The 25,939-nt window shown below is 32.4% G+C and overlaps 5 protein-coding genes across 10 annotated transcripts; 3 read left to right on the forward strand and 2 right to left on the reverse strand.

Moving 5' to 3' along the window:
* Positions 1-5,739: 5,739 nt before the first annotated feature.
* Positions 5,740-10,458, forward strand: LOC112046614 (high affinity copper uptake protein 1). 6 transcript variants are annotated; one of them, XM_024083312.2, is made up of 7 exons: positions 5,740-5,929; positions 6,416-6,566; positions 7,256-7,360; positions 7,439-7,551; positions 8,692-8,814; positions 9,946-9,975; positions 10,046-10,458. In XM_024083312.2, exons 2-7 carry the CDS (start codon positions 6,429-6,431, stop codon positions 10,245-10,247), a joined length of 711 nt encoding a protein of 236 aa, XP_023939080.2. In that variant the 5' UTR covers positions 5,740-5,929; positions 6,416-6,428; the 3' UTR covers positions 10,248-10,458. The 6 variants fall into 6 exon arrangements, with proteins under 6 accessions (XP_023939080.2, XP_023939079.2, XP_023939085.2 ...); XM_024083311.2 differs by having other exon boundaries at positions 6,420-6,566; XM_024083315.2 differs by lacking the exon at positions 5,740-5,929 and adding an exon at positions 5,943-6,151.
* LOC112046615 (zinc finger protein 513) lies at positions 10,170-12,512 on the reverse strand. The gene is made up of 2 exons (XM_024083318.2): positions 12,003-12,512; positions 10,170-11,600 (listed from the first exon to the last, which is right to left on the reverse strand). The coding sequence occupies exons 1-2, from the start codon at positions 12,248-12,250 to the stop codon at positions 11,276-11,278; spliced, it is 573 nt and encodes a 190-aa protein (XP_023939086.2). The 5' UTR covers positions 12,251-12,512; the 3' UTR covers positions 10,170-11,275.
* Positions 12,513-14,242: 1,730 nt separating this feature from the next.
* LOC112046613 (ubiquinone biosynthesis protein COQ4 homolog, mitochondrial) lies at positions 14,243-16,244 on the forward strand. The gene is made up of 3 exons (XM_024083309.2): positions 14,243-14,924; positions 15,474-15,636; positions 16,003-16,244. The coding sequence occupies exons 1-3, from the start codon at positions 14,430-14,432 to the stop codon at positions 16,083-16,085; spliced, it is 741 nt and encodes a 246-aa protein (XP_023939077.2). The 5' UTR covers positions 14,243-14,429; the 3' UTR covers positions 16,086-16,244.
* LOC112046612 (protein arginine N-methyltransferase 5) lies at positions 16,232-22,158 on the reverse strand. Its single transcript, XM_024083308.2, has 9 exons — positions 21,652-22,158; positions 21,060-21,335; positions 20,551-20,730; positions 19,834-19,999; positions 18,757-18,936; positions 17,601-17,754; positions 17,287-17,522; positions 16,673-16,930; positions 16,232-16,463 (listed from the first exon to the last, which is right to left on the reverse strand). The coding sequence occupies exons 1-9, from the start codon at positions 22,053-22,055 to the stop codon at positions 16,308-16,310; spliced, it is 2,010 nt and encodes a 669-aa protein (XP_023939076.2). The 5' UTR covers positions 22,056-22,158; the 3' UTR covers positions 16,232-16,307.
* Positions 22,159-22,834: 676 nt separating this feature from the next.
* Positions 22,835-25,829, forward strand: LOC112046604 (surfeit locus protein 6 homolog). Its single transcript, XM_024083296.2, has 4 exons — positions 22,835-23,145; positions 23,759-24,127; positions 25,094-25,302; positions 25,623-25,829. The coding sequence occupies exons 1-4, from the start codon at positions 23,031-23,033 to the stop codon at positions 25,791-25,793; spliced, it is 864 nt and encodes a 287-aa protein (XP_023939064.2). The 5' UTR covers positions 22,835-23,030; the 3' UTR covers positions 25,794-25,829.
* Positions 25,830-25,939: the final 110 nt, after the last annotated feature.

The following is a 25,939-nucleotide window of genomic DNA, read 5'->3' on the forward strand; positions in this document are numbered from 1 at the left end:
GGACTAAAATGAATTAACTAAAATATTGTTTTTTTTTGTGCCTGTAACTTCAAACTATACATTTGTTATATGTGAGTTTTTATGACTGAATAACATAAAAATTAAAAATATATGAAGTTTTATGTAATGGTTCAAGTATTATTTTAGGCCTTGATGTAGGTACCTGATAACAAGTTTTGAGACAGCTATTACAATATTTTCAGATAGGATTTGCTTAGATATATCATTATGTAGATTACTGTATGTACTTAATATAAATTTTTTTAAATCTTTTGGGAAATTGGATTGATAGATTTCTTGAAAAATAAATTTGTAGTTATGTTTGAAAACCTATTTAACTATTCAAGCGTTGACAACATGCCTTCAGCCTATTTAGTATAGAACAGTTATTAACAATCTGCAGCAACACAGTAAATGATTCTTATCCATGAATATTATTATATTCGGCTTATCTACAAGAGTACTAAGAGATATTATGATATTCATCTTAATGAAATATTATAATTAATTAAATTGGAGATTTTTTTTTAGGGTGATATTAAAAAGTTACTTGTGTGACAATTGAGTAATAAATAATTAATTATAATAATATCATTGATCACAAATTGTCTTAGAGCCCAGTCTGTATGGACTTCAAGTAAAGAGACACAGATTGCCATAAATAGGTTGTAAAATATTTGTCTAAGACATATTTTGACAGTTTTGTGGGTGGGTGACGTTGGGCTCTCTTTTCATTAATGGTCATGTGCAGATGTATAGATTCTACATACAAGTAAATTAACCATACTATTGCTGTTGTTTTAGATTCAATCAATCAGTTTATTATTTGCAGATACACTAGTGTATTTAATCCATGTCTCATTTGTTTATTTCTAGCATTTTATTAGATTGCAACATTTTGTATAATTATGAAAATTAGTAATTATTATGGGGTTGTGGTTAGAATTATATATTCGGATGGTTACAATGATATGTGCATAAGGTTTTAACTAGGGTATACTAGTACACTAAAGGTAAAAAAAAAAAATTAGAAAATTCCTTGGCCAACATATTAAGTGGTATAGGTTTTGAATATAGATTTGTATTGGGTCCTTAGGTAGTCAGTACATTTGTGCATCTACAAAGTGCACGCCACCGAGTTGTTGGTACCTGCATGCAACTGATGGGTGGTCTGCATCAAGTATGAATCAATATAGAGACTTAAATCATTACATCAGTAAAATAATTAATGGATATAGCCAAAAAAAAAAAAAAGAAATTTAACAGAATTAAAAAAAAAAAGAAATTTAACAGAATTAAAAAAAAAAAAGAATATACTAAAATTAATGAATAGGTAAAACCTCTGATAGCAAACTAGAGGTATATAACAAAGGGGGTGGTCTGGTCTAAGACAGGTTTATGCTACTATTATTACAAAAAAGGGGGTAGTCTGAAGATAATTATACAATACATAGTCAAATATCATCTTTTCTTATCTAGTGATAACTACTAGGATTGGATTACATACTAAAATTATTACAATCATAAATCGCAATATTTTCAAGAAGTCTTTATTATCATTAAAAAAAAAAAGCATTTCTTTAAGAGAAAGAGTCTTTTGTCTGAATTAAAGTAAATTGATAGATTAACACATGTTTAACATTTTATTTCATTTTATGTACCGGGTCTAAGGTTCATTCAATTATAGACTGATTTTCTCTTGGATGCTAGGTATGCTAGTTATGTTAAATTAAATTATTTGTCAAACAAGTATGATATTTATCTGAACGATTAAGTGACTGAGCTATGTGATACTGTGTGAAAATATTTGATTACAGATCCGAGATGCATGGATATTGATTGATGAATATGGGATATATGAGATTCTCCTGATAATCATTGGGTTGAACACAGCCCTATTCGACAGTTGACCCAAATCACAAAGATGAGAGAAGTTACACTATGTATTGATAACACACGATTTAAATTTAGTATTTTTATTTATGATATGATGATATTATAATTATGTATTATATTGAGAGTTATTAGTTTTGATATCATATATACATATATTTTAAATATTTGCTCACATCCATGATGTTATTCATTAATTATGACTTACTGATGACGATTTGTGTTTTGGTAAAATTTTAATATAAGGATAGATGTATTACACAGGCCGACACGATTTTCGTTGTCCAAGATATAATTATTTTTTTTCTACTGATTTTGTAGTGCTGATTACGAAATCAGACCTAATTTTATCATATCACATCAGATTTTTAGTAAAATTAATATATTCGCTAGTTTTGATTTTTCAGTGAAATTTTCGAGTTTTGGCACTCTTTCTTTGAATTAAGCGACCTCTCATGAGAAATTACTTCAGTTATAACAACGACACACCTATTTGTAACGCGTTTCGTGGAAATAAGCTGTTATAGTGCCTTTGTTAAAAAAAAAATATATATATATTTTAGTTAATGGTTTTTTTTGTTGTTGGAAAACGTCTGATAAACATAACGTCTTCTATAAAGTGTCACAATAGTCCAGATATATTTTGTTACATTTGTTGAAACTTTATGATTCTAAGCAAAAACTGAAAAATTTGTGGAAAATATGTATAATAAATATGTAGCTTATTTTGACTTCAAAATACAAATAAAATCGTGGACTCTGCAGTTTGTACTAATCGTGTTGAACAATTAAGGCAGTGGACACTGGACATACAGCAAAAGACAATCTCTACCTTTTGGTACTACCTATGATATAGTGAAAGCAAGACAATCATACAGATATTGTTATTTTTGCTGTATGTTAGAAGCTTTTAAAGTAAAATTTGTTTTCCTTTTTGTAAAAAAAATTGATGTGATAGAGTAATTGTGCAGGTATTTTTGTGTTCAAAATACTATAAATTACTGATAATTTTTACTGAAATCAAAACAACGTTCAAAAAGTATTCATTTGTCGGCCGGTGTTATCGATAATATTTTAGATAGTATTATAGTATAGTAGTGTTATGACGACTAATATACCGTTATTTGTTTTGTGAATGATTATGGATATATTTGTTGTATAATAATTTCTCTATTGATTATTACACAGCAAAATAAAATAAATAAATAAATATAAAAAGATTCCAACGAATTGATAAACTCCTTTTTTTTTGAAGTCGTTTAAAAATGTATGTATATGTATTTATATCTGATTTTATATTTTGATTATCTTCTATCACATGTCATCTGGAAGTCTAACACGATCATGAAGTCCTGTAACTATATTAGTTCTGAACTTGATGGTGAGGGGTTCGGTGCAGATGCAACACATCATCTGGAAGTCTAACACGATCACAAAGTCCTGTAACTTTACTAGTTCTTGACTTGGTGGTGAGGGGTTCGGTGCAGATGTCACACATCATCTGGAAGTCTAACACGATCACAAAGTCCTGTAACTTTACTAGTTCTTGACTTGGTGGTGAGGGGTTCGGTGCAGATGTCACACATCATCTGGAAGTCTAACACGATCACAAAGTCCTGTAATCTTACTAGTTCTGGACTTGGTGGTGAGGGGTTCGGTGCAGATGTCACACATCATCTGGAAGTCTAACACGATCACAAAGTCCTGTAACTTTACTAGTTCTGGACTGGGTGGTGAGGGGTTCGGTGCAGATGCCATTAATCGATGATGACGAATTTGACAAATATAAATAATGTTTTGAAATGATGAAAATAGATAAGTTGATTGACAAAAGCTTCACATGAACATTATGTTTATTTATAATATGTATCACTCTTATTCTTATTTAACATTTTTATGATAAAAGTATATAGAAGAAATCAAGAATTTCATTATAGTTTCATTGGATTCTTTTAAATAACTTATGGGATGCTGTGTGATAATTAATTATAAAATTTTATTGTTAACATTGTTCTATTTATAGTTGATATTATAGTAATGTCATAATTTCATGATATTCTTGTGTTGTTTGGGGACAAACTTTTAGTAAGGATGGCCGAATATTAGAAGATAAAGACATTACATTTGTAAATATTACATATCGTCTATGTACTTAATGCTTTAAATTAATCTACTACTCTGTCTAAGTTAATTACAATATTTAATAAGTCTCTGTCTAGAGTAAAGCTCCCTCTTGTCATCTGGAAGCTCAGACAAATATTAGAAGATAAAGACATTACATTTGTAAATATTACATATCGTCTATGTACTTAATGCTTTAAATTAATCTACTACTCTGTCTAAGTTAATTACAATATTTAATAAGTCTCTGTCTAGAGTAAAGCTCCCTCTTGTCATCTGGAAGCTCAGACAAATATTAGAAGATAAAGACATTACATTTGTAAATATTACATATCGTCTATGTACTTAATGCTTTAAATTAATCTACTACTCTGTCTAAGTTAATTACAATATTTAATAAGTCTCTGTCTAGAGTAAAGCTCCCTCTTGTCATCTGGAAGCTCAGACATACATAAGACCTACCTCGCTAGATGTTGTTTTTCGTCAAAGTACATGATTTACTTGTATGATCTAATGCGATTATAAGAACTGTCTCTGTAGAATCGAGGTTTCATAGTTATAACTTTATATTAACATAACTTTTAGTTTAGTTTAGGAATGACAAAATGACAGACAATTTTGTCATGAATTTGGGTAATTGGACTGAATCTGGAAGTGATTAAAGATTGAATTTATTTCAAATTTGTAAAAACAAGAATTAACATACCAGTTTAACTGAATTTAAGTGTTTGGATTTTTATCAATAGAATCACTATCAAAATCTGTATAGGTCTGTATTCACAATTTGTAAATATTGAATGAGAAATCTGTTAAACTATAATTATATAATTCTTAAAGAATAATTAAATGTATTGTAGGGTGTTTCAACATATTGTTAAATCAAGGTTTAAAATTAGAAAATATCTGTAATGACAAAATTGAATTTTACTACTTGTAAATCAGTGAATTTAGCAAGTAGTAATAATAATAGATTAATTGGGACTCACTTTTGTTATAATTAGAAATTATTGGAGAATTAATGAGTTGTGGTAATAAACATAAATTAAAATTTTAAATACTATGAGACATAGTTCAGTGAATCTTTATAATAATGTAATGTTAGAATTTATTTGTGTTTACAAAGTTTGAGGACAAACTTGTAGTCAGTATGGCCGAATGTTAGATTTTTAATTATTTAAATAATTATAAATACATAAGACAACATATAAAAACTCCTTCTTCCAGATAAATGTTTTAATCTGTACTGTTTATTAATGATAATGGTTTTATTCTGAGGTTGGTAGGGTATTGTGACATATACTCTATGAAAAAAGAGGGGAACATGCGATTAAGTGGCGTGAAGTTTATTTAATTAATGTATTATCCATCTACCAAAGTAACGATTTGTTTAAGAATGAGTAATAAGTTATTTGAAATACAGTTTATACATTCCAGCTTGTGTTATTTTATTCCTTTGCTTTTATGTAGTAATGTTTTCACACTAAGTTTTTTTAATAAAGATTATTAGATATTTTTTTAAAGACGGGGGATTTCATTTCTCTACTCTCATTAGCGAAACTCTGGTCTTGAATAAAAGTTTTGAAGTTTAAGAATTTTATTTAGAATAAAAAGCTACACATTTATGTCAAATATGTCAGCATCTTAATTCTCTTTGGAGTAATTTAGTCTTTGAATTTATTCTTTGGTCAGCATCATTACGTCAAATCAAATGTCATCCTTTAATTTAATGTCAAATTCCTGTAGAAAAACTAAACTTCGAATTTTGACTTATTTTGATTTGATTGAATTTCTGCTAAAAAAAACGTTCCTACGGCTATGTGATTTCAATTTCTTTATATTGTTTTTCTTGCATTCGTATGCAAGCTTATATGCCTGATTTTTGTATATGACAGACTTATTGAGATAGAATAAATCAGTGAGTAAACAGACATTATGTAAACTGCACCGATTTGTATTACAATAAAACATGATACAGATACATCTAACGTAGCTTACATTCTAAAGACCTCGAATGAAAGTGAAAGTGTGCACGCGTTAATTCAAACGGTCACTTATACAGCTCATTGGAGAGTTAAAACCTCGTGTAATTTCAAGCTTGGAATTGCATACTATTCTAAAGGGTATCTTTATATTGTTTGTTAGTGTTTTACATTGATACTTGTGTGTTACCTTCATTAAATAAGCCATAACTTAATAACCATTATGATAATACTTATACTTATTGAATACTTGAACTGTATGTTTGGGTTGGAGATCTTATTTTAAATTTATGCAAATTATTTGGTAAACTTTCATTCAATTGAACAGCTGTCCCTTTGTTCAGTTTGAAAACACATGTAACTGTATACATATCTCACAACTTAATTGTCACATCACCAATTAATTCTTATGTTTTGTAAAGCCAGGTTGGAATTATGGAGCACAGTGAACCAGATTATTCTTCTACTCATGACATGGGGCATATGAATCATGACATGGGGCATGCAAATCATGGTGCCCATCATCATGATATGGATATGCACGACTCTCACAATACAGACAACATTATGAATGTAAGTATTATTACTGGTATAAGATTTTTCTATATTAATAGTTGATGGAACAAGTGGATGGCTCAACTGATAATAAGTGCAAAGTACAACAAGGAACACTTTGTTACCTACAAAGTGTTCCTTGTCTTGTGTAAGCATATATCATACTAGCAGACCCAGTCAAGCTTTGCCCTACTCTATTCTACCCCTATCCTACCCCTTGACTCTTAAACATTTGTATGGGAAATAGAAAAGGGTTGCTTTATGGTTTCCCTGGTATTATTCTAATTTTTCTCACCTTTTAAACCTATCCTAAACTTCCACGAACATTTCAAGACCAAGAAGATAAGATAAATCTGTTCAGCCATTCTCAAGTTTTAATGAGACTAACTAACAGCAATTCATTTTTATATATATAATGTATGGCTTCTATTTATGAAATGGCTTGGCTAACTACTAGCTTGTTGCATTGGATTTGGTGGATAACTAGACTAGAAATAGTCAATAAACCACTGACTAACTCTGAAGTGTGCTTAGCAAAAGTTTCAATCTCCCTCACCATCCTATCTATCATAGATCTACACATCCACAGAGTTTTTTTCAACTCTGTGCACCTTGCAATCTTGGGCACATTATAAGTTTAGTTTCCCATTCCTTTCACTACATTAACTAGGCCTATAATTTTTTTTAACTGTTACATTTCTTTCTAGGATATATTTAACTCAAGTAAAGATATTAAGCTTATTCAAGGCAGTGATATGTTGAAATCACATGATCACCACAAACAACATAGTGGGCACATGATGTCAATGACTGTAAGTTATTCACCAATAGGAAAAAAATAATTTTGAAATATAAAAATAAGTAATTTAATAAGTATTTTTCCTTTGCAGTTTCATGGTGGGTTTGTCGAGACAATTCTTTTCTCATGGTGGAATGTAACAAAAGTAGAACAATTTATTGGTTCCTTTTTTGCAATATTCATCTTGGCTGTACTTTATGAAGGGTATGAAATATTTGTATAATGTAGTTGTTGTACAATTTGTTGTAAAATTTAGAAATGTGTTGAAAGTATGATTTGAGCCCTAGGAAGCAACTTGACTTAGATACATCATCATCTTCATCATGTCAGCCAACATGTTTTCTCTTGTGGTCCAGCACCTTGACCCCAATGTCCATCAGTTCTTGGAACCATGTGCCTTGCCCATTGCCACTTCAGTTTTGTGACTTGTTGAGCTATGTCAGTGACATAGTTCTGCGGATCTAGTTTCTGATTTGATCACACAGAGATACTCTAAGACTAGCTCTAGATTAAATTAATACAATAATGATTATGCATGTGCTAATCTATTATTATTATTATATTCTATTATTAAATATTATTATTATCTGTATCTAATATTACAAAGAGGTAAAGTTTCTGGTTTTGTAGGAGGTAATCTCTGGATCTACTGAACCAATTTTGAAAATTACTTTACATTATGACGAAAGTCTTGTCTTGTTATTTTTTTTAAAGAGTATTTGCCATTTGCTTTTAAATATGACCAATATTCACATTCCTCTCAAAGTCATTGGTATAGCCAGTATTGGGAGTGGGTACCCACCATCCCTCTCTGATGAGTCTGACCACTTTTACCGTTGAGCTATTGAGGCTCTATTTGTGAGTGTCATAGGCTATATTTCATCTCCACGATCTCACTGGAATGGGAACTACGCGGGTGAAACCTGGGGCATCGGCTAGTATAATCTATACTATCTATATTAATATTATAAATGCGAAAGTATAGGTGTCTGTCTGTTAGCTTTTATGGCCATACCACTTAACCAATTAAGATGAAATTTGCTATAGAGAAATAAATAAGAACTTGGAGTACTTTTGATCCCAAAAATTCCAAGGTTCCTGCGGGATTTGTAAAAAAATACAATTTCACGCGAAGTCGCGGGCGTCCACTAGTATAAAATATATCCTGGGTTAAATCTGAGTAGAGTAATCACTTATATTCCCAACACAATGAAGGATTTATTTTATCTTTGTCTGGCAAAATCCAATAAATAATTAAGATAAGAAAAACAATTATAGCTCTACAAGTTACTATTGTTCTAGATTGTGTATTTATTATGTTATTGATTGTTTAATATTTTCCAGTCTGAAGTACTATAGAAAACATTTACTATGGAAAACATATGCAGGCCTTCAATATTGTGCAGTGGCACCACCAGACAAGGGCGTTGCAAACATTTGTGCGCAAGATGAACCTCAAGTAATTCAGTAAGTTCATTTTCATTATATGCATAGTTTTAAGTAGCTTAAATCTTTAGTTCAATTCAATTCAATTCTTCTTAATGGCTTTCATTTGTGCCAACTGGGCATGGTAATCTTTAGTTTAAAATTTATAATCACATCTTGCATTTCTTGGTTTCATTAAATGTTATTTTTTAAATTATTTGGAGCCCCATATCAGCTGCTTTTCAAAACTTTTGAATCTTTTGTGCTCTATGTAAGACAGCACCCATATAAATGACACACTGCAGAGTTACCACTCTTGAGGAGTGGTAACTCTGAGGTCCTGAGATTTCTAATGATTACCAGTATTTGACGGATTATTATTAAGAACTTCAAGACATTTTCCAACTAAGGGAACAATCAGCATGCTAAACAAATTCCAAGTTTCAACTAAGAATGTGTTTGATTGTTGTGTTTTGAGCACTGGAATCAGTAGCATTATAGTCAAACATAGCTTCACATTAAGAAAAAGAATGATAATTTTTTTTTATTCTTCACAAATTAGCCCCTGATTATAATTTCACCTGATGGTAAGTGTTCATTTACACGAGCAGCACATAGCCAACGGCAAGTCGCAGATTGCAGTTGACTGCAGTCAGCGACGTCTCGGCGGCAGTCGCCGACTGCAGTCGATGGCAGTCAAGGGCAGTCGACTGCCGCCGAGACGTCGCCGACCATATTATAGGAGAATATTAGAGTTTTAAGGGAAGATCCCTAATTTTTTTGAAAATATAATATAGCATTAAGCACTCAGGCGTGGAAAGCTACGCTATCCCCGAGTGCAACAGTGAAAGAAAAGGTACGAGGCGAGAGTCTAACTGAGCTATTATATATATTATATTATATTATAGCGTCGCTTTATGTAGATAAAACGAAGTGCCGCCGTTACGTCATCAGCTGCCGTCAACTGCAGTCGTCGGTAGCAGTTGCTGCTCGTGTAAATGAACCCTAAGTGAATATACTGTTAATGACATTGTTGTTGTTGTTGTGTTAATGTAATCATTAACTTCTGAATGTAGGCAACCACAGTCAAATACAATAACACACATCTTACTTCCTCATATAGTGACAGTTATAAGTATTACTGTATGTATATAATTTTTTTTTTTGTTTTAGACCCATACCACACACACTAGAAAGAAATGTGTAAGTTTACAATATAAAGATAATATTAAGAGCTTTTTAACTTTTTTTTAATTTAAACTTGTTATTTTAGGCCTAGAATGATGAGTGTGGCACACGGATGGCAGACAGTGCTTCACGGTGTGCAAGTGTTAGTGAGCTATATGTTAATGCTGGTGTTTATGACATATAACACTTGGCTGTGTGCTGCTGTAGTGCTCGGATCTGCGACTGGTTACTTCCTCTTCGGCTGGCGTGAATCAGTGGTAGTAGACTTCACTGAACACTGTCACTGACAAATGGTTCCAAGACGTTCAGAATTAGTATTAATGTACTGCTCCAATTTATAACCTCGCCTATAGAAAGGAATACAAAATGGTTATCTATATCTATGTGTTATAATTGCTTATTTTAAGACAGCCTTATTGGGTGACAATATTTATACCAGTTATTATTGTGTACTGTAAGGTAGCTCATTAGAAGAAATACAACTGCTTTGAAATGTAACTATTTTTTATTCAAGTGTTTTAATTATTTATATTATTTACATTGGAATAATAACAAGTAAATGAATGTGTTACGTAACAATCATTTTGGTTAAATTAATGACATTATGAGAGGTATAATTTCTAATAATTTATTTCATGTACTTGCTTGTGACTTCACTCCTATGTATACATTTTATCTATCTCAAAGACAATATTTTATGGATGTAATGTACATTATGATCTTTTGTATACTTCTATCAACATGTAAGCAATATGAGTGATAATAGTGTGGATGATATTAATGAATGCTAGAGATCTATACTTATAATAAATCTGTAGAGAGTTCAATTCTGTACATGAAATATTTTTCCAAAATAACTATCAGGGGGTGATTAGTGATCGATACTGATGCCAAAAATGCAATCAGTAAAACTTTTGTCTGTCTGTCTGTCTGTCTTTCTGTCTGTCTGTCTGTCTGTCTGTCTGTATGTTCGTAATAGAAACAAAAACTACTCGACGGATTTTAACGAAACTTGGTACAATTGTTCTTCATACTTCTGGGCAGGTTATAGTATACTTTTCATCATGCTACCATCAATAGGAGCAGAGCAGTGAAGGGAAATGTTGGGAAAACGGGAGAAGTTACTCCATATTTTAAGCTTCCGTCGCGTGTGCAGCCTTAATGAATAGGGTAGGGGTAGGGTAGGGTAGGGTAAGGTAGGGTAGGGGTAGATGAAAGTTTACATCGACTTTCACGCGGACGAAGTCGCGGGTGTCCGCTAGTCTTCAATATTATGAGTAGTACTTGAAATTGAGTAACAGTACAATTTGTGTGATTATCTATTATTATTTGCAGTATTAGAATGTTTACGAGTGCAATGTTTTTTCAAATTGGATCCACTATTACATTTATATTCACAGTGCTGGCATTCAAAAGGTCGCTCGCTGTCATGCAATCTTTTATGTGTTTTTAATGAGTTAATGAATTTGGACCTAAATGTGCACTGATCACACACATATGGGTAATCAGAAGAATGGGTTCTTTTATGGGTCTTTAGATTTGAAGTAAACTTTGTGGCATATGAACAATTTGGATAATCACACTTGTATGCTTTGTGTGTCATAAGATGCTTTTTGTATTCACTCTTCTTGTAAAATATTCTGAAAATAAGATAAATAGTATAAGAAAAAGAGAATAGTATAGGAAAGGGAAAAAGAAAGTAATTTCTATCTGTTAATTAAAACATTTACAGGAATAAGATGCTGTTGTGATGATCAACAGATCATGCCGTTGAAATGTCATGATAATACTTGAACTAGATCCTCTTCTTGCTAAATAATTAAAAAGCAGAATATCATCTTTGTCTTAAAGTTTCCTTCATGTGATGATGACAATTAAACCCGAAACCTAAGAATTTTAATCCAACTTTTAAATCATTGGTTAGTTGACTAACACAAACCTGATATGTGCTGAGTTCTGAGAGATTATCAATATGAACACCAAAGCAAGACATTGACTGGCAATTCAATTACTTTCAGCAGCAAAGTAATAACGAAATATACCTTTCTGAACAAAATTCACATGTCCATTTTTTGACTACTTCAACAGTTTTTTCTTCTATTTCATTTTGGATCTCCTGTTTATTATCTTTTTCTTCGCGCAATAACAAAGATATAATTGACTTTGGCGGTGCACTAAAAAGGATTTCGTGCTTTCTAGTTGGCCTTCCAACATTGTTTTTAAAACCTTTTACTACATTGGTCGTTTTAATTTCAATATGTAATGGATTCTCCTCTTCCAGCACGTCCATAATATTAACAAGTTAGAGTAATAAAAAATATTTTAGCCTCTCTTGAAGCTTAGCTTCTTAACTTCGTAATTAAATTAATATTTAATTACAATGATAAATTAACATTCATGCTCTTGCTAAATACATTAAATTCAATAAAAATGTTAATTGTTTTGGTAAGGTAGACAATTTTTTTTATTGTTTTTGATCATTATCGGATAACACATGTGTCAGTGTCACATTTATTTTGATTTTTAATTTGGCATTTTTATCAAGTTTCTGGTTCCATCATGCCATGGCAACTTAGAAGAACGTGAAATCTTTATGAAGCAGCGCCATCTACATCCTAGATTTAAGATTCCAGGATAGTAAATTCAATTACTTATGGTGTGTATGTATTATAATGTTTTTAAAGATTTAAACCCTGTAAGTATGGAAAAAAAAACCAAAAAAAAAAATTATTTATCCTTTTAATTTTGACGCGTAATAGGAAGAATGTGTTTGTATTTCTGAAGCAAAGGGATTATTAAAGAAAGACAGTAACCGTACATTAATTTCAACGATGATCTATATAGTTATTTGGCCTAGTGGTGCATAACAAAGGTGCGATCTCATAATCCTGAGTTCGAGCCTGGGGGTAACAATAGAAAACTTTTTGTCTTTTTTTTTTGTTTTTCTCAATTGGTTTCTTCAACTATTACAAAATCAAAAATCTCTCCTTTACAAAAAATATGTATTATTATTTTTATAACATAATGGATACTATACTAAAAATACCGTAGCTAGTCACTAGATGGCGCTATCACAAGCGTTCCGAAAAAAGTTAGAGTTGCCTATCTATTTCCAATAATACATTGTAATCTTTGGGTTCCATTTCCAAGACATTTTTAGTCGGTGTTTGGCATAGAGTACATTGAATATAGGGTATAGAGTCCTCAGATGCCATCTCCGCTTAGCGCCATCAAGTGAGCAGATAGAGAACTACACCAATTATAATATATATCCATAAGTATAAAATGAGCGTCGAATTACGTATATATACCTATATTCATAGAGACATAAACATAATATTTACCTACTAGTATTAACTGTTCTTTAATTCTATTATTTTATTTAGGAATTCGGATACAAATAATAAAAACACAAATGGGATACATATAATTATTTATTGTTTCTCCTTTTGTGAACATAAACAACTCCGTCTCTTTGAATAGAGTCATCTTCGTCAAAACCTCTAGTGGTACCCCTTAACAATATATTTGTTGACTTACACCAATTAAATGTAAAAAATCTGCACGAAAAAATAAAAAAAGAACTCTACTAAATCTCAAGACAAGACATATATAACAGAGTTCTCGGAATCCAAAGTAAAGCACAGGTCAAAACGATTTATAACAGTCACCAAAATCCATAAAAAAAGCCAGGTCGTCGGAAAAGATCAACGCAAAAAAACACCATGAAGAAAGCAGAAGAAATAAAACCGTTTCGTCTACAAAATTAAACAAAATGTCACAAGCCGCACAAGGTTATAATTTAATACCTGGCTTAAGATTACCTCAGAATCCTGCTGGTCAAAGTGCCTTAAAGCGCCATCTATTGAGCAAATAGGGAATTAAGGAGGCATATGCAATTTGTACTGAGGTCGTAATGTACAGACTGATTACACCCTGGTGTTTGGTATATATTTTCACAGAATATGGATTAAGGCTCATAAAAGCTAGAACGTAATGCCAGTTCAACAATAATAAAAAGAATAAGAGACAAAAGACAAAAAAAAGAAGACCAGTGAGTGGGAGACGCTACGCTACTTCTACGTACCAAATAGAGTAAAATGAATTGACTCGACTAAACTATTTACTAAATTATAATTTTAAACACAACAAAACGAAAATAACCGATAAATAACAAGAATCGGTTACTTTTATCGGTAAATTACGTCACTATTTACTAGACAAAAAACACATAGAGTAGGATGAATATAGTAGGTCACAGACGACAAAACACGACAAATGACAATTGACAAGTGACAACACAAAATTTCAAAACTAAATAAAATTTTGTCTTCGCATCTGCCGTACATTTTAATTTTACAAATAAACGTAGTAAATAGTAAAATAACTTCTAATTTTGCATCGATTTATATAGATAATTAATGTTGAAAAGTTTATGAAATTTGTATTAATTTTTAGTTGGTCAAATAATGCAACGTTGTTCGTCTATTAGGAGATTTAGTAGCAGTAGCAAAAAATTATGTTTTCGAGAAGAATTAAAAAACAATTATATACCTACCAATTTTTTACAAAAAACCGTACTAACAGTTGGTTCAGCAGCTGTTGCTCTCATGGAACCACACAGAGGTGACATGATTGCATGCTTGGGAGAGGTGACTGGGGAAATGTCTCTTAAATATATGAGAGAAAAATTGCTGGGAAGCTCCGAAGGTGCTGAAATATTAAAGGAAATGCCGCGTATAAATTCTAAAACAGTTTGTTTCAAGACACTTTCTGAAATGCCTGAAAGGACACTCGGTCGGGTTTATGCAGATTTTATGAGAGACAACAATATAACAGCAGATTCACGGTTGCCGGTACAGTTCATAGCTGACCCTGAACTAGGATATGTGATGCAAAGGTACAGAGAAGTTCACGATTTAGTTCATGCAACATTATTTATGAAAACAACCATGTTAGGCGAAGTGAGTAAAACATAAGTAATTTATTACAGTTGTTGGGACTTGGGTATTGCACCTAAATGTAGAAGCCTGGCCCTTGCTTCATTAAAAATTGCCTATTAAGTCCACAAAATGTCTATTTACATGGTTTGTAATATTGTTCTACTCAAAAATATATATTACTAGTGGACCTGGTCAAGCTTCGCTTTGACTTATGTGCACTTCTTCCCTATCCCTACTCTATATTACTCTACCCCTACCCTTCCCCTACCCTTACCCCTACCCTACCTCTATTCTACCCCTACCATACTCCTACCCCTACTTAAAACTCAAAAGTTTATATGGGAAATAGAAAAGGGTTGATTTTATGGTTGTCCCAGCTATTATTCTAATTTTTCTCACCTTTTAACCTTCCCTATACCTCCACGAACATTTCAAGACCAAGATGAGATAAATCCGTTCAGCCGTTCTCGAGTTTTAGTGAGACTAACGAACAGCAATTCATTTTTATATATATAGATTTCTATTAAATTATAATTTATTTTGATATAACATACCATTTAATACTTTTAGGTTACTGTGAAATGGGTTGAAGGCATTCAAACAAAACTTCCTATGTGCATTGGTGGTGGAATTTGGGGAGCTGCCAGGCTTCGACCAAAACATAGACAACTTTATTTAAAATATTATTTGCCTTGGGCCATCAAAACAGGAAATAGTGCTCAGTTTCTACAAGGTAACTTGTCCACATATCTAGGCACTACTAGTTTTGTTAATAAACTCAAAATCAGTTTAATTTTAAATGTACTAAGAGCCTCTGGTTATAAATTCTTCATCATTTTATAAATGCCAAAAATTTGTCAGACCATTATACTATACATACACATTAATATGGACATTCGATTTGAAGTTCGATTGTGGCTCGTTTCATAAGCACAGACCCTGAATCATCCAAGTATACTAAATGTTTCTTGATACATTTCAATATATGCTTAATTATATAATATATTATAACCCTCTGCCAGACACCCATAAAGAAACAAAATAAGGAGTTATTGGAAATTTATAAGGATTATTTTTCAATAATGATATTTTCTTACAGCAATATATTTTGAGAAGAGATGGGACCAAAACATTGATGACTTCCATAAAGAGATGAATATTGTACCACTTACTAAAGTTTAGTTCTCTAAGATAATTTTTAGATTGATTTACCTAGTTACAATTAAGAGTATATGAAGGTGGTAGTTAAGTGTGACATTATTTATTAAATACACAAAAAAGTTTTACTAGCAAAGATGCAAAATGAGGTGGGCATAAATAAAAATAAATTATTATAGTATATGATGATTTTTATTTTCATATTCATGTGTCTAAGTAAATTAAAGGCAGTATTTTAATTTACAATCATAATAACATTTCTGAACTACGTCCATTATTATTGTGCATTGGAGTAGCACGGATACCAACTTCAACAATCCACTCGTACCAAACTTTACGAGGATTCCTGCATCGCCAAAAAGTGGCTTTTATTGTTTCACCTTTTTTTACTCTTAAAGGAGTCTGTAACAAAACAGTAAATACTATTATTTAATTGTCTATGAATGACAATGTTTAAAGAATGAATATACAAGAACAGTAAAAGAGTTAAATTGTTTTTACTCTCATTAGTTTCTCCTTGGTCCATAGAAGCTATTTGTAAGAATTATTGCAACATACAAGCATTTTAAATAACATTAATTTGCAAAGAATTAAAGTTTAAATTGATTTACCTTGATTGGAATAAATACTGGAAACCATGATATCATTCCTGGGCTGTGAGTTGATGGCACTATGCTAATCATTTCCTTGCCATACAATAAACAGTCAAAGTAACCACCAAAACCATGCATTACATTGTCTTGCTTAACTTCCCAGCTGAGAACTGTTGATCTTCTGTTGTCTGTCACTGGTAAACCTCTGTAGTCCAATACCTCCTTCCCTTTGTGATCTTTTACACCTTTTGCAGGATGTTCGAAAGTAAACACAGGCTAAAATAAATAATGATTACAAAACATTTGTAGTACAAAGATTTAAATGTTGCAGCAGTCTTTAAAATAAATCTTAACTCCACTACTGAGGTGATGGTATAGTTAAGATTGTATTTGCTGTTTCAAAAATTTCTATAATTTTCCTCAAAAACAAAAGGTACATGGAAGTTTATAGCAATCTATAAAAAACTGCACCACTGTTGTGATGATGTGCCTTATGGATTTCTAATTATTTTTCTTTCAGACATTGATAATAATGTTTACTTTAATTACCTATCCAAAATAAGAAAATTACTCTGTACCTTGGAAAAATTCAATTTGTTTTTCAGTTTAAAAGAAAAAAATAACATTCTTACTTTAATTTCTCCAATGTCATGTTTATTTTGCATATAAACAACCCAAAGAGTTTCAAGGTTCTTTTCCATTTGACAGCTGGTGACATTGGCTACCTTCGCTGCTGCCCATAGTCGTGCTGAGGATATAGGGGCAACATATGAACTGTATTCCCTGGGTATCGATATACCAGCACTTTTCAAGAGTCCAGCTGCACCATCTAAACACTCTGGTGACAGTTCATTGTCTCCCCATGACCCTAAAATTATTATAATCACATTATTTCAAGGAATATAAGGTGACAATAAAAATAAAATACTTGTTGCAACTGCATTACCCAACAGTTCAGAAACTATAATATCAGCTTTAGGTGACAGGTTGATTTGTCTCATGTCCCCCGGAATAACAGTGACGTCACGATTGTGCCACACTTCTTTCGCTAGAGCAGTGAGAACTACTACTGCACATGGATTTTTCTCTACTGCAACTACCTGAAGAAAAATAACAATTAAATAAATTAATTAAGGTATTATTTTATACCCTTAGTTATTTGTTTGCTCATGGAATGTTACACACACATTTAGATTACAATTAGTTTTGAGACTTTTCTTTTCTTTGGTTCTGATTGATTTCTTGTATACAATGATGATTTGAAGAAATTAATAATACAGTGAACAACACAGTATCCTCAGCTAACAGGTTTCTAGTTGTGACATGCAGTGAAACTGAGAAATTGGGAATACAGGTCTCCCGTTTCATTTTCATTTGTTAAAATTGAAAAATACAGTCCATAGTCAATGTGAACTCCATAACATTACTAAAGCTGTGTTGTGATAATGATGATAAACATAATATTATAATTATGTTACTCCTTATGACTCTCACAAGCATTGTATAGGAACAATTTTTACTATCCAACTGATACTTTCAGACATAAGGAGTAAGGACATTTAACAAATAAACTCTTCTGTTTTATATTATCTATACTAATATTATAAATGAAAAAGTAAGTCTGTCTGTCTATTAAGTACCTTTTCATGTCTAAACTGCTGAGCCGATCAAGATGAATTTTGGAATAATGGAAAATGGGACCTTGGGGCAAAACATACTTGACCCTAAAACCCTTGGAAAAGTCCAGGACCAGACCCTTTTCATTTCAAAAGAGCAACTGTTGAGTTTCTTGCCGGTATCTTCTCAGCAGAACCTGCCTTCCGAACCGGTGGTAGAATCTTTACAAATAGTCAACTGACGTGTCAAAAGTGCTTGTAAATTGAGCCTACTTGAAATAAATGAATTTTGATTATGATTTTTTTGAAAAAAAATAGAAGGGGGTGAAATTTTGTATGGAAAGTTCTTAATTTTTTAGCATTACAGTTTTAAAAATTTGTTCACAAATCTTAAAAAAAAATACGAAATAAGTGGTGAACTAAGGGTTGAAAGGTTACGTTGATTTCCACAACGGAAGAAGAAGAAGTTAGTATATAAATTCTCACCTTAACTTTACTTTGTGTGATATCTGCTGCATTCAATGTAGCTCTCACCAGTGGGCCGCGTCCTGCTCCCAACACCATCACAGTAATAGCTTTATCAATTTCTTTTAATGCATTATCACCTTGACCACTTTCTTTTGTATCACTATTGATTATATCAGTACTGGCACTGAGACTTTCATTCTAAAACATAGACTATAAACATTAACATAGCTATGATTGCAATAAAATTAAGTTATCTTTCACATTAAATAAATAAATATAGTAGGACAACATACACACAGTAGCGTGCACTTCATAGATGCAAACATGCACTGCCTACCCTAAATAGATGAGGACTCATTTTTACCTTGTATTGGAGAAGGAATTTTCCATTTTGTTCAATTTGTGCACTTGCTGTGATATGTACACAAAACACGTTTATAATATAATACAAAACAGATTTATAACGAGACCTTAGGGTATGCAGTGCATTTTTGCATCTACAAAGTGCACTCCCTTGCTGACATCACTGTCAAAATCAAAATTAATTTCAAGTAGGCTTGGCAACTTCGTTCATAACACTCCCTATGTTCCGCGCGGGGCGGGTGGCGTGTAGCAATGATTGAAAAACCCACGACTGATGCACGTCACTTCCCTGCACGCACGATTTTACACCCGCGCAGTCTTTCCCCCTTAATCTTTGCATTTTAAAATACATAATCGTAGTAGTAAGACTCAATATCGACAAGATATTGCAATTGGTACTCCATCCTTCACTAGTAAGCTACTTCATGATATTTATCAATTAATAAGTTTGGCTAGGTCATAATATAAGGGACACAATTTAAGATCTACTTACGAAATATAAAATTTTTACTTCAAAAATATTCATTTTAGAATACATGTTCCTTTGACATTTTAAAGTAATTTTCCTTAAAGAATATGACCTTAGAGTTATGGGAAATACTCCCAAGCACCCTGTATAGTGCATAAACACATCCAAACTGTAAAACAACCATGCTCATCACCTTTACCATTATAAATTAAAAATGTCTGTATACATTCAATAAAACATTGTAGTCTATAATTAGTACTAACATTAATGCTTTCTCCTTTCCTTTTCTTTTGAATATCAGTCAACGCTTGAGCAATTGCTTTTTGATACTGGTCATATTTGATGGGATCTTTTTCAAAAACATTGTATGTGTGAGTGTCCAGGTTGTCAGCCAATGGTTGTAGAGGTATTTGTAGGTAATCTTCCCATCTGAGAAAACATAATATGAAAAAAAATATTACTAACTATGGGTCTTATTAGAAGGCTCAAAGTCACTTAGCGTGCAGTGGAGCAAGCTATGCTTGGTGTTTCTGTGTGATCAAATCAGAAATGAGGACATCCAGTTGAACCAAAGTCACTGACATAGCGCAGCGAGTTGCAAAGCTGAAGTAGCAACGGGCAGGCCACATAGTTTGATGGATGTTGGGGTCCCAAGGTGCTGGAATGGCAACCCCGCACTGAACACCAACCGACGACAAGGTCGACCAACACTGCGGAAATCGCAGTGTTGGTCGACCCCCACTAGGTGACATGACTTGACAGGAGGACATCAAGGTGATTGCAGGTAGCCACTGGATGCTGGTGGCTTGAGACTGTTGTGTATGGAGGTCCATGCAAGAGGCCTATGTCCAGTAGTGGATGTCCACTGGCTGATAATGTAAAAATAAAAATTGTTCAACAAGTTTAGTTAGATGTTATTATAATTACTACTTATTCAGAATGATATGATATTACATTTACAGAAAATATAATTATTTTACCCTTTAGCATAACTGAGCATAGGATCATCAGCAATATATGGCCTTTTCTTCCACAATCTATAAAGATATTGCAAATAGTACTCTATATTTGACCTCCTTGCTCCACTGACTATGACTTGTGCTTCGTGTTCTATCATTTCCACAACAAGTTGTTGATGAGCTCTTGACAAAACTGGGTATCTGGAAGTGGAAAGAGAACATTACAAATTTCTAAATACTTCATTTTTATGCAAGTTGGGTTAGGTAAGGTTAGGTAGTTAGGTTAGATAGCCTGGAAGAGATCAATAGCATTAATGATATTGCCTTTTGCTTAGTATAAAGAATAGAAATAAGTATCTCAGGAACTACTACGCTGATTTGAAAAATTCTTTTAGTGTTAGATATCCCATTTATTGAGGAAGGCTATAGGCTATATACTATCCCCGTAATCCTACAGTAACCGAAACCATGTGGGTGAAACCGCGCGACGTCAGCTAGTACTATAGAAAAAAAAAATTACACATACTGACCCTTTCTTGTTATTATGAAATAGAGAAGTAGGTACAACAATCGCTTTGATTGGTTCACCGAGCCATCGTTTTAGTATTTCTTGTGGTGGCAGGTTGGCTGGTATCTCCACTACAACACCAACTCTCTTGTCCCAGTTTATGCGCTCATGGAAGGTGGACCACCACCTCCACGGCTCATCCCAAACCTCAATGTTTTCATTTTCTTCAGATTCCTGATCCCTTAAAGTTCTTTGGCAAAACATAGGCACATAACTCCAAATAAGCGTTGGGTGGTGGCTGTAAACAATATTACAAATATAACACTTATACTTTTAGTTTTTTTTAATGTTGGTCCTAATATTTTGTATCAAAATTCAAAACATAAATAAAAGTGTCTGTCTGAGATTTCTTAATATTAGATCAATGCGTAGAGTTATTTACACAATAAAAATTTTTGTCTGTCTGTTTGTCAACTTGTTCTTTGTAAATCTTTGGATTGGCTGAAAGGATTATAATGGCATTTTTAGAGGCTTTTCATCACAGAAAAACACAGAATTTCATGCGCACGAAGTCGCGGACGTACGCTAGTGTACAATAAAAACAATTGAAACACCTTGTGTCCAAGTAAGAGAGCACGTTTCTAGCCAAATTACTGACATTGGTTGAGTGCAAAGACAACATCACAGCTGGAAGACCTAATCCTCGACTGTATGTAAGCTCTTCATTTAGGCAATCCTCATGGCGTTGACGAATAATCGGAGATTCCGAATCAAGGTCCAAATAGTGTGATAATTTTCCCACAATCCTACTGTTCCAGTCTTGTGAAGCGAGTAACATATCTGATCTTGAAAAGCCTCCAACCGTTCCGACGGACGATTGGTGCGACCGGCGAAAACGTGGATGAACAATCGGCATAACGATAAATGCATAACTAGACTGTAAAGCTTCCGAAAGGCACTCTTGTAAATTGGGAGTTGTAATATATTCTAAACCACATGAAATCTCGTGATGAGACATGATTCAATGATCGCAAATTAATAATTTTAATAACAAAAAACAGGCACTTTCATTTTTTTCACACAATTTGTTAATGTTTCACTTTTTTTAACTGGCTTTGGCTTTATCGCTCTGAGTTCTAGTCATAGACTATCAGTGGGCTCGGACGCCACATAGATTCGGTCAAAAAAATCGGTAAATTACTAAAAAAAATACGCTCGATTTTTAATCATAAGCTATAATGCTATCTAATTATGACCAACGAGGCAGATATAAAATTTAGAATTCTTCTTTTAGGCCTAGTTTGGACACTTTAGTATTATAATCGAGTACGAACGATTTTTAGATTTACCGCCCAAATATCGTTCTATCACAATAGGGAAATCCCTCAACAATAAGTTTAGACGATACACTTATTGCTAAGGGATTTCCCTGAAGCCTAGTTCAGACTACTTTAGTATTTTAGTCGAGTACGAACGATTTTTGGGCGGTAAGTCCTAAAGTAGTTCGTACTCGACTAAAATACTACTAAAAACTAAACCTTCAAGTTCAAGTTAAACTTAAATGAAAAGGGTTGCCAACTTAGTGTAAATTGGTAGAAAAATTGGGAGAATTTCCATGTTTTCTCAAAAATCGTTGCTTTTCGGTATTTCGGTAGAAAAGAGCCCAAATCTCCGTATAAATAAAATTATGGCTTCTGATTAAAAATCGAATGTATTTTATTTTTTTAGTAATTTACCGATTTTAGATCCAAATCTACCGATTACGGACAATGACGTTCGAGACCACTGTTTACTTTACTATTTAAAAATATAATCTGCGTCTGGCCGAAGCGAAGTTGAAGTTAACCTAAAAATATATAAAATAATTTAAAATTCAAAACTAACCATCCATTACGTATAAATTATTTACAGTAATATACTTGAATAGTCGAATTCGAATAAGGAAATTTTGGGCACTTTTTATTAGATCGTTCTTTTCCAAGTTTTCAAAACCATGACTGCAAAGAAGAAACAATTTAAAAATGGTCAACTGAAAGCAGAACTCACAAAGGAATTGAATTTTGTGAAAAATTTGTTCACAATGTTTACATTGCCTATACAGAAAAAAGGTAAGGAAAAGCTGAACAGTTTGTTTGCTTGGTTGAACGCGCTAATCGCAGGAACTAATGGTTTTTAAAAAATTCTTTCAATAGCCTGAATTTATAGAACACTAGCTTTATTTCTAGCAGTTTCGATTACACTAGATCAGGTTGCTCTGACAGGTAAAATTTATCCAAATCCTTTGAGCCAGTCTATATACATAAATGCAAGCAAGTTATCACTCCCTTGCCTGCTGAGTGACTTAGAACCTTCTTGAGGCCTGTAGTTAGCTACCAAGATTTGGTTCTGTTAGACATCATTGGCAACACTCACTGTTCAAAGATTTTGGAACTCTGCCCAGTCTTGCTGGATTGTGCTTTATCTCTTTCTCAAAATATAAATATAGATGTTGGAAATGTTGCTTAATAAGCTTGAGCTCCTGTGTACATATGGGTATATTGCTTTGTATTTAGGCCTAATTCCTTGCTAAAATTGATAAAAAAATTCATATTTTTCTTAATAGGTTTTAGTTTGCACTGGTGAAAAGTTGATGTTTTGAGGAAAGTTAAATATGTGCAGACATAGTTCTAAGAGTTCACTAATTATAGCATATTTCTAATGAATGTTATTCTTAATTTTAAGGAGAGAATGATAATAATATGGATTTTGAAATAACAAATAATAAATCACAAGGTGAGGAAAAACAACTTCCACAAAGGGCACGAAGTATTTTAGAACTTGAAGAAAAGTTGGAAAAGATGAAGTCTCAGAATAATTTTAATCTTAAAAGTAAGCTTGCCAAGAAAAGTTTAACAAGTAAACTAAACAAAAAAATAAAAAAACGAGAAAGAGTAAAACTAAACAAACACAAAGTCAAAGCGGCTATTGAAAATTGTTCAGAAGTGAAGGAAACCAAGACGAAGCCAAATGTAAACACAACAAAGCCTATTTTCAATAATGAAGGAAAGCTAGTGTTCAGCAAGTTTGATTTTGCTAAATTAGGTGAAAAAGGTAAAGTATTTTTTTTTTATATTGTAGAAACATGCACGCCATACCTAAAACCTTCAACTCAGCAGAGGTGAACACAGGTCATAGGTTCAATGCCCACCTGCTTGACTATTACCTATTTCTCACAATCTTACTGAATTATTGGAGAACATTGGTCATATTAAAAAAAATATAGATGTATAAATTATGTTATACTAATGTAATAATAAAATGTTGGTATTATTTTTATCTGACACCTCAACACATTGTCTTTGTGTTTTCTATATAAATAATTAATGAGATGTAACTTTCAAATAGTGTGACATTACATCTTTTACTTCTTAGATGTTTCACAAGGATAAGGGATCATTTACATGAGCAGCAACTGCTACCGACGACTGCCTTTGGCTGCTGTCGGGTGTTGTTGAATTTAGTCGGCGACTACCGTCCACTGCTGTTGACTGCAGCCGGCGATTGCCATCCACTGCCGCCGACTGCAGTAGTCGGTAGCAGTTGCTGGCTGCCGTTGGCAACATGCTGCTCATGTAAATGAATCCCAATGTGAAAATTTCTATATTCAGATTAGGGTTCATTGGTAACAGGTAAAAATAATTTAGATATATTTGTGTGCTAGAAAATATATTATAAAATATTATTGTCACCTGTATGCAACCAACAACAAATCTTGTAAAGAAAAATAGACAAAATGTCAACCAATGTTGGAGTAGTAGATTCAGACGCATCTGTTTCTTCCCAATGCAAGAAAAGAGATACAAGATATTTCCAGTCGTGCTACTATTGGTTTTTTTTGGTCTATTTTGTAATATTAATTATTGAATATCTGGGTAGTTATTAGTGAATGAAAAATAAATGCAATATAAGATTACAATATTAGAATGTAGAATTACATTACAATAATAGAAAAATCTTATAATAATTGTAGGACCGAAAACATTTGATTTATATTTGAAAGTGCTATTAATATTACAGATAGAGGAAACAAATCACAAAAAGATCCCAAAAAGATTCTTGACAATCTCAAACAGCAGGAAGAAAAATTGCAGAAGCTGGCTGAAGTGGACAGTGAGAGAGCTAATGAGTTAAAAGAAAAGGCTGCTTGGAAAAATATTCTTCAAAAAGCAGAAGGAGAAAAAGTTAAAGATGATCCATCTTTATTGAAGAAGTCTATTAAGAAAATGGTAAAATTTGCAATTTTTTTTTAAATGAGACAGAATACTCTTGGTATTAATTTGTACAAAATAGTTACTTGCATAATTTTTGTAGTATGTTATTACTTATAGAAAGAAATAATTTTGGTCTATTTTGCTTTCAACTTTTTAACCTATGTTACTTAATAATATAAACCTACCAATAAATTGTTGACATAAATTAATTTGGATGCGAAACTCTATACAAAAAATCATACATACATATTGGAAGCTATCAATAAGTCGCGCCAGACTTCTTTCTAAACTCTGTCAAGAATAGCTAGTTATTAATATCAGAAACTCATTTTTAGGAACAAAAGAAGAAGACAAGTCAGAAGAAATGGGAGGGCAGAATTCAGAATGTGCAAAAGAAGAAGGAAGAACGGCAAAATAAGCGAAGAGAGAATATTTCTAAAAAGAAGAAGGAGAAAAAAGCTAAAGTTGTAAAGGCGGCGGTGAAGAGAGGACGAGTTGTAATTTAGTTTATAATTAATCTAATAAATGGTTTATAAATTGAATGGGATTTCATTTTTCTGTAAACTTAGTAAATTCAACTGTCCCTATTATTTGTACACACAGGCGCAGTGCACTGAATATTTAGGATGTGTGTGAATATTCTGATTAGATA

This window comes from Bicyclus anynana, chromosome 4, assembly GCF_947172395.1.
Source record: "Bicyclus anynana chromosome 4, ilBicAnyn1.1, whole genome shotgun sequence".
NCBI lineage: Eukaryota > Metazoa > Arthropoda > Insecta > Lepidoptera > Nymphalidae > Bicyclus > Bicyclus anynana.

Bases quoted from the DNA above. Each gene is read 5' to 3' on its own strand.
- LOC112046604 (XM_024083296.2), top strand. From the start codon at position 23,031: ATGACTGCAAAGAAGAAACAATTTAAAAATGGTCAACTGAAAGCAGAA. The intron at 23,146-23,758 runs GTAAGGAAAAGC...CTTAATTTTAAG, and splicing joins ATTGCCTATACAGAAAAAAG to GAGAGAATGATAATAATATG. The intron at 24,128-25,093 runs GTAAAGTATTTT...TTAATATTACAG, and splicing joins TGCTAAATTAGGTGAAAAAG to ATAGAGGAAACAAATCACAA.
- LOC112046612 (XM_024083308.2), bottom strand. From the start codon at position 22,055: ATGTCTCATCACGAGATTTCATGTGGTTTAGAATATATTACAACTCCC. The intron at 18,937-19,833 runs GTTAGTACTAAT...TCTATGTTTTAG, and splicing joins GGAAAGGAGAAAGCATTAAT to AATGAAAGTCTCAGTGCCAG. The intron at 17,755-18,756 runs GTGAGAATTTAT...ATTTTTCTTCAG, and splicing joins TCACACAAAGTAAAGTTAAG to GTAGTTGCAGTAGAGAAAAA.
- LOC112046615 (XM_024083318.2), bottom strand. From the start codon at position 12,250: ATGGACGTGCTGGAAGAGGAGAATCCATTACATATTGAAATTAAAACG. The intron at 11,601-12,002 runs GTATATTTCGTT...TCTTATTTTCAG, and splicing joins TGTGAATTTTGTTCAGAAAG to AATATTTTACAAGAAGAGTG.
- LOC112046614 (XM_024083312.2), top strand. From the start codon at position 6,429: ATGGAGCACAGTGAACCAGATTATTCTTCTACTCATGACATGGGGCAT. The intron at 6,567-7,255 runs GTAAGTATTATT...ATTTCTTTCTAG, and splicing joins ATACAGACAACATTATGAAT to GATATATTTAACTCAAGTAA. The intron at 9,976-10,045 runs GTAAGTTTACAA...TTGTTATTTTAG, and splicing joins CACACACTAGAAAGAAATGT to GCCTAGAATGATGAGTGTGG.
- LOC112046613 (XM_024083309.2), top strand. From the start codon at position 14,430: ATGCAACGTTGTTCGTCTATTAGGAGATTTAGTAGCAGTAGCAAAAAA. The intron at 14,925-15,473 runs GTGAGTAAAACA...TAATACTTTTAG, and splicing joins AAACAACCATGTTAGGCGAA to GTTACTGTGAAATGGGTTGA. The intron at 15,637-16,002 runs GTAACTTGTCCA...ATTTTCTTACAG, and splicing joins TAGTGCTCAGTTTCTACAAG to CAATATATTTTGAGAAGAGA.